Source organism: Xyrauchen texanus, chromosome 23 (genome assembly GCF_025860055.1).
Source record: "Xyrauchen texanus isolate HMW12.3.18 chromosome 23, RBS_HiC_50CHRs, whole genome shotgun sequence".
NCBI lineage: Eukaryota > Metazoa > Chordata > Actinopteri > Cypriniformes > Catostomidae > Xyrauchen > Xyrauchen texanus.
Window position 1 is genome coordinate 8,238,111 of NC_068298.1, and position 8,143 is coordinate 8,246,253.

Genomic DNA, 8,143 nt, shown 5'->3' on the forward strand with positions numbered 1-8,143 from the left:
CTCTAGAACATACAGTCGGTTTCAAAGTCCACATTGCAAATCTGGGAATCAGAATCTAAATTAAACCTGGCAATAATTGAAGTTGTAGGATTTTGTAAATTTTACAGCAAAGACTTTGTCTTTGGCTTTGAGACTAATCAAAATAAGCCTTTTGTGGGATTGAGCAAGTCTTTTTTAAATATATAAAAGTCAGATTTTATTACTTCCATTGAAGCATGCAAGATGCTCACGATATCATGCTGGGTAACATGGATCTTTGCGGTTGTGCACAGACTTGGGAAGTCCATAACAGCTCGAGTGAATGCTGTTATGAAAGCAAAAGGAGCATATCCCAATGACTAAGGAATATACTTTTCAAACAATTTGTTATGCTGATTATATGATCTGTAGTGCAAAGCTAAAATGTTTTAAGTAAAAAAAAAAAATGCAAAATACAAGCATCTTCATGGACTTTTGAACCCCACTGTATGAAACCCCCCACACACACACACACACGTTAGTGCGTCTATCCTTATGAGGACTCAAGGTTCAAGGATTTTTTTTTTTTACTGTACAAACTATAGAATCTATCCCCTTACCCTACCCCTCACAAAAAAATCAGCATTTTTATATTTTCAAAAAAACATAGTTTACGATTTGAATTATGGGGGCACTAGAAATGTCCTCATAAACCACATTTATAGCATAGTACACTTGTAATTACCAGTTCGTAACCTAATAAATGTCCTCATGAACCACCCAACACACACACACACACACACACACATATACTAATGTTCCTACTCTAAGGCACCCTCTCTAACTCAAATATCGCTGTTGTACTACTGTCATGTTGGCGTCACATTTGACAGAGCGACGTAAAGCATTTTTGTATCGTCCCTGATGTTCCTGTCACTAAAAATTCTTTGTATAAACCTGTCACCAAGAACGGATGGCAGTGATTTGTTTACTGCCTTCAAATCAAATTTAAAAAGATGCCAAGCCAAAACGCAAACAGGCCATTTTTCCGCAGCTGTCCTCTTCATACGGCTAATCTCCAAAAATAGCTGGTGCTGCCTTTGCCCAACGCTCAGTTTCAGAACACAAAATAAAAAAAGATCTGTATTTTTTACTTGAAAAACCCCTTGAAATCATGGTTCTCTCTTTTAAAACAAATACACAAACAAAACCATTTAGTTTACATCGCAGTCATGATTTGATACTTGCTAGTTGGTAGGTGGTATTAGGGGGAGGGGTATTCTCATTATAGAGAGCTTTTGATTGGACAAAAATCTGTGCAGTGCAGTGCACATGAGTCATCAACATTTTTGGTCTGTTTTCCAGGAAGAGAAATACTGTATGTTTTAAATGTGTATATATGCTAAAAGTTCATTTTGGGGATTGCAAAATGCACCGAAAGCCTCAAAACAATTTTGGTTACATGGGTTTTTTAAATTTAAAATATTTGAAAGTATCAGTATTTCTAAATACCTAAAAAATGGCGCAAGAGTTGCAATCCTCTCCTTAAAGGCACAGTACACCCAATATATGGACATAAACCTCAGAATCACACCACAGCATTCCACAACACAAAGCAACAAGTCAATGGTGGTAAAACTACAAACAACTAGATGGAAAACTTATGGACTGTAACCATAATGGTACTGATAAAAGAACCTTAATGAGGTTATTTAACATATCATACTGAAGGAAAAAAAAAAAAAAAAAATATATATATATATATATATATATATATATATATATATATATATATATATATATATATATATACAGTATATCAGAATATATATGAGTTGCTCTTTATCTCCAAAATGCTAAATATTTTTCATATTATATATAATATTCAATTGGTACACAGAAATAAATCATCTTTAAAACTGCATTTCTGGTTATCACACACCACTAGTAAAGGCTTGAGAATTACAAATAATGTTTTTAGTGAAGCATGTATGGGAAGGATTGTCAAGGGCTTCTCTTTAGCATGATCCTAGTAATCATCTAATGAAAACAATGTTTTTTTTTTGTTTTTTTTGCTCCTTTTATCTCCAACACACATTCATAATGACAGTGACACAACAGAAGCAATTATGAGAAGGTTAAGCCTTTGGAAACCATAACTACAAAGTAGGGAGAGGGAGAAAGAGAATGCTTAACTATTATAAAATAAAAAACTGTAAAAGATTCATCAAATCTATAGGACAATTAATTTTCAAAATTGTCTGTAAGAGCATTCAGGGCTTTTTATTTGAAAAGCAACTTTAGCGTTCAACAAAACATGATAACACTTTTGTAAACAGAAAAAAAGGCAGATAGAAAGGAAAGACAGAGCAAATTAGATCAAATTGTAATACCTTTACCTCAACAGGATTGCACACTGAAATTAACCATATACAGATTTCTCATAATGATTGATATAAAATTGTATTTATTTTATCTCTCATGGTACATTCTATTATAAACAATCATTAACTTAAAATTTTAAATAAAGACTGAACATAATTAAGCTTTTTCTCCAAAAAAAAGAAAAGAAAAAAAGCTCTCTATGTAATATTAACTTGAACTGATAAACAAAATAAAGATTTCAAGCTAATATTATTGAGCATAATAATATTGCACATGTAATGTGATATGATTCTGACCAAATCTGTAGCTTTTTCATAGGGAGAGTTACAAGGTCTCACGGTTGTGTTGATAACACAATACTCTCAGCAAATCCAATAAATTACCAAGTGTATTAGTGCTAATTAGTTCTAAATTTCCTTGGTACATTTGAACTATCCAGAATCACATCACGTTAATGCACACTTATTTGGTTGCATATTGCTAATAAGAAACCTTTTACAAGTTGCTCTGGGATATAAGAATAAGCAAACTGTTAAACTTGATACACTATGAGGCCTCACCTCATGCAACATGATGGTGAAAATTACATTGCCATTATCTCTATGCCTCTGCCAGTCAGGCCATCAGTAAAATTCAGAATTTAACTCAGGTCAGAATAGAATTTTAGACTCTTATAGCATTCGAAATGTCCCTTGAAATTGTTAAATAGTACCAATAGTCTTTAAATAATCCTCCATAGAAAAATAAATTAAATATGAAGTTTAACTACGAATTGACAGGTGACAGTGGTCATCGATGTTTTTTTTTTTTTTCATATTTTCCTTTTTTTTTTTCTTGATGAGTTTGTTGAATATAATTGTTGACTGTTGTAATTTACACAACTGCCTCACAAATACAAATAATGTTGACTTATAAAATAAATCCAGATACGCTTACACGGCAAGCAGCTGTTTAGTTTCTCTTGAGTTAATCAATGTCCTGTCATGTGCCATACCCAAACACTTCAAGAAGAATTACATCTCAGTAGAACAATATCAAATTACTCTTTACAGGTAATTGGAATAATCCAAAATGTATGGATGTTGGCTGCCAGTACCTTCAGTTATAATCAAATCCATGAGTTTCAAGGCCCCCAAAAGTGCCAAAATACAATCCAATAGAGGGGAGTCTGGGGTATTCCACCACTTTCAAGCATGAGCCAACTTCCAATTCTTCCTCTCCATTTGATTTTGGCATCCCATGATTCCTAAAAATACTTCCAACCAAAAACAATGAAGAGGAGGGGGAGTCAATATGAAATACACTCAATACTGTTTCATGACCCAATCATTTGGTAAAAACAAAGTTCAGTGGAATTTGATGGAACCCAAATGCATATAGCAGCAAACTACAACTGTTTGTAATGATATATTATCTTAAAATGACACATGTGATTCTTAATGCTTAATGGCATCACAACATAAAAAAAAAGGTTATGTAATGTTAACAGCCACCGATTCTGAAGAAGCTTTGTTTTGGGTAATGAAATGTGTCCAGTATTCCATTGTTCATTAAGATTTGTCATAAGGCACTTTTGTCATTAAGGGGCGAATGAAGATGGTGTCTAGAATTTACTGACAGCTGTATGTTCTTCTAGTACTTGAAGGTAGTCTGGGGTCCCCATTTTTGCCTTTAGTTCATAATAATCACTTTTACGCTGCTCAATCACTATCTTACTGTGGTTGCCCCCTATCAATGATTTTTTCATTTTTTTGTCATGTGGTTTCTCGGGGTAACGGATCTCAAAGCCACTCACCCCTATACTGTTGAAATCCTTTTTGCTCTCCAAGTAGTTGTGGAGGTACATGTTGTCTCGTCCCGGTAAGAACTCGTCTAGCTCATCGATGGTGCTTAATCTCTTCCTAGGGTCCAGGGGTAGAGAGTCATCGTCTTTGTCTGCGCTGTTGCGTAACATCATTTTCTGTCTCTCAGAATCTATAAATTTGAAGCCGGGCTCTGAGTCTCTAATTCCACAGGTGTGAGCTTTGCTCATGTGCTCGATGGTCTGTGGGATGAAGGTCTCTCCGCCCAGGTCATCCTTGTTTGATTTGTGATTGTGTCTTCTAATCTGGAGAGGCATCGAGCCACACTCCTGGTTGCCAAGTCCTTCCTGTCTTCCTGCAGGCTTTTTTTTGCGTCTCAACACAAAGACAAGCAGGCAGAAGGCCACAAAGACAGTGAGGATCAGAACCACCAGAATGCTCAAGATCATAATAGACAGTGGTACAGGGCCACTGGGAGGCGCCTTGCCAACTCCAGCAGGGTAAAGTGATGTGAGAATAGGGGTAGCACTAGTCAGGATAAAACGAGGCCTAGCTATGAGCTTAGGGCACATGATCTCATTTTTCAGCTCTCTCAGCTCAATATTGGAGAACTGCACTGGAGATGCACACTTGACCCCCTTGGCAGCGACCCCTTCATTCAGTTTTTCAAGCCACAGTTTCAAAGCCACTAAATCACAGGAGCATTCCCAAGGGTTGCCATCAAGGTCTATTTGAGTGAGAGATTTGAGCTGGTCTAGGACGCCACTCACAGGCAGAGTCATGAAGTGGTTGTTCTTTAGATTCAATCTGGCAAGAGAAAAGCCTGCAAAGATGTATGCAGGAAGGCTTCTGAGCACATTGTTATTCAGATATAAGAGCTGCAAATTTGGCATAGTGTCAAATGTCCCGGCTAACACCTCCTTTATGGCATTGTACTCCAAATAGAGATATTGGAGGTTACTAAGACCAATAAACATTTCAGGGTGCAGCTGTTCAAGCTGATTTCCATTAAGGTATAACCTTCGGAGGTTGGTCAGGTTTGCAAACACACCTTTTTGGACCGTGTAGATTTGATTACTGCCCAAATGTAATAAATCTAAACCCTCAAAACCTTGAAAGTCGGTGGGATGGATATCTCTGATATAATTACCACTAAGGTGCAATTTCTTGGCATTTGGTGGTTTAGGTATGAGATCTGTCAGACTCTGTATATTTCTTTCTTGACAGCTGACACTAATGCCAAAGTCTGAAGGGTGAGCTTTGCATGTACAGGGCTGAGGACAGGAGAGGGGAGGGATCCGGGTTTGGTAGGACACAATTTGGCCATTTTTACCAGCTGGAATACCAGCAACAATCCCATTTCCATAAATTTTGGAGAGATTAGTTGTTTTGGGTGCTTTGGTAATGAAAGGTGCTATGGTTGAAGGTGCCACATTAGAAATGGTTAGCCCACCCTCAGGCTGGGAGGGGGGCATCCGTACATCAAAGTCACTGCCTGTTCCCATGGGGCACAGTTCCTGTTTATTGGTCTCTTTCAAGAGTCGGCCGTACAAATCACTTGGGGTCTCACATATAGCCTCCCCAATGAAAATGTTATAGGGCATATTCTCCAACCAGGCTTTCAAAGGTAACAAATCACAAGTGCAATTCCACGGGTTGTCATCCAACTGCAATTCCACAATCCTCCCAATGTGCTCCAAAACTCCAATATAAGGAAGCTTCTGTATCCTATTCCCACGTATATCCAAGTGAGTAAGGGAGGCAAATCGAAAAATGTTCTCGGGTAGGCTTTGAATAAGATTGTCATTTAAAATGAGAACCTTGAGTTTATGTAATTTGTTGAATGCTCCTTTTTCGATAAACTTGATTAAATTGTAGTCAGCCTGGAGGTATTCCAAGATCTCGATCCCCCGAAAAGTTTCAAAACTGAGCTCTTTTAACTCGTTGTTATTTAAGTGCAACTGTTTTAATGCAGTAAGCCCCATGAAGGCACCTCCCTCAATGTTTTGGAGTTTGTTGTTCCCCAGCTGGAGTGAGACTGCGTGTGTAAAATTCAGAAAGGAGTTGGGGTAAAGGATGTACAAAAGGTTGTTCTGGAAATTCAAATGGTAGAGGCTGGATACTGGTGGCTTCAGCTGCGTAGGTCGGTATACAGTTATTTTCTCACAGTTCACATAGAGGACGTTCTCGATGGACATGCACGAGCAAGCGCTGCAGGTCTCAGCTCTGAGGTCTGAATCCGAGTCAGAAAATGAACTCAATATGGACAAGGCCAACAGAACGAGCAGCAGCATTTTGCCTTTTTAAAATCCCCCAGTAAACCATTTAGTAACCTTAGAGGGGGAAAACAAACAAACAATCAAAACACATGCTAGTTTCCCATGGAGTCTGATAGCAATATGCCAGGATCTTACTGCAAGACTGTTTGATAACCCTCTGAGCACACAGAGAACTTGGAAAATAATGGTAATTTGTCTTGTGTCCTCTATCCTAGGATCCAGCTATAATATTTCATCCCATATTGAAAATAAATTAATAAATAAAATAAAATCCATCTGGTTTACAATCATCATACTTATAATTTTTTTTTTTTTTAAATATACTGACGTAGTGTGACTAACACCGCATCGAATGTATGCATCAGCATATTTCTTGTGTTTTACTAAATCGAGGAGGTAAAAAAAAGTATCTTTCCCTCGTATATACAGTACAGTAGTAACACCCTCACGAAACCTTTCTTTGGAATTATAATACAAAATGATCATAAAGGCGAATATTGTTTCCGTTTCCCTATTGATTCTCAAGCTTTGCCTACAGATTGAATGTAAATAGAATCCAAGACTCACCGGCAATGTTAATATCTCCTTCTTTTCAGATGACACCGGACATTGGGAGCGCCAAGAGAGGGACTATACCCATTCAGTCAGGTTCAAATTTCAGTCTGAGCTTCTCTCCGTGTCAGGCTCCACTTGTTTAAAACATATATTGTATCATACAATCCAAAGGTTATTGAGCTCTTTTGATGCATCTCAAAATCGTCGATGCGCTAAAGAATGAATTCTTCCAGCAAAACCGAAGTAAAAATGATGAAATACCAAGTGTGGATTTGGATGCAAAACAAGTCCTGCATTCTACCGTTAAAGGAAGCGGGGTTGCAAGAATGTAAATGATTCCGCTTTATCATCAGTTTAAAACGCTGGAGCTGTACAGTTCGCTCAACAGTTCGGCGGAAAGAAATGATACCTATGGTTATAATTTAGTCGCAACAATCCATTGCGCGTCGCTGCTCACCCCCAATATTCGGAAAACCAGAAATCGACTCCAGTTGATTCCTACCGTTTTTTTTTTTTTTTTTTTTTTGAGATTATGCAAGTTGCTAGATGTCAGGGGAAAAAAAGAACTACGTGCTCTGATGTCAGAAAAGGGGTTCTGGCGACCGAACTGACGAGGAAATGCATAAAATGCGCCCCAAAAGCGATGCCACCCTCCTCACCATTTGAAACTCTGACGGAAAATAAGTGTTGTTAGTGCAGTCCGAAAAATGATATATGGATGAGTCTTGTAATTCAACTATTCCACCTCGTCTTCTTCTAAGTATGTTGGTTTTGCTGCTGCTGCATTGAGCTTCCCACACGGTGAAGCGGGAGGAGAGAAAATGCAGAGAGAGACTGTGAGAGAGAGAGAGAGAGAGAGAGAGAGAGAGAGAGAGAGAGACATGGGGGTGGGGAGAGGGGGGGTGTAGCATTATTATGGAACAAAATTAAACTTTCAAACACTCACTTCAGACGATTATAACGCGCTGTGGTCTGGTGTCTTTCGTAGAGTGGATCTAAAAAAAAAATTAAAAAACAGATGACTCGTAATCTTTAGTTGGATCAAGGCCAGATTTCTCGCGCGCTCGAAACAGATTTCCTGAGCAGAGCGACGTGATTTAGCGCTCGTGATTGTTTCATTTTATTTAATCTTTATTTGACAATTCTGTGACTGTAATTCTGCAC

At 37.9% G+C, this 8,143-nt stretch overlaps 1 protein-coding gene across 2 annotated transcripts; it reads right to left on the reverse strand.

The window, feature by feature from the left end:
• Nucleotides 1-2,235: 2,235 nt before the first annotated feature.
• On the reverse strand, nucleotides 2,236-7,753 carry LOC127617157 (SLIT and NTRK-like protein 4). Of its 2 annotated transcripts, XM_052089071.1 has the most exons (3): nucleotides 6,992-7,753; nucleotides 4,139-6,478; nucleotides 2,236-3,598 (listed from the first exon to the last, which is right to left on the reverse strand). In XM_052089071.1, exons 2-3 carry the CDS (start codon nucleotides 6,437-6,439, stop codon nucleotides 3,590-3,592), a joined length of 2,310 nt encoding a protein of 769 aa, XP_051945031.1. In that variant the 5' UTR covers nucleotides 6,440-6,478; nucleotides 6,992-7,753; the 3' UTR covers nucleotides 2,236-3,589. The 2 variants fall into 2 exon arrangements, with proteins under 2 accessions (XP_051945031.1, XP_051945030.1); XM_052089070.1 differs by having other exon boundaries at nucleotides 2,236-6,478.
• Between the last annotated feature and the right edge of the window lie 390 nt (nucleotides 7,754-8,143).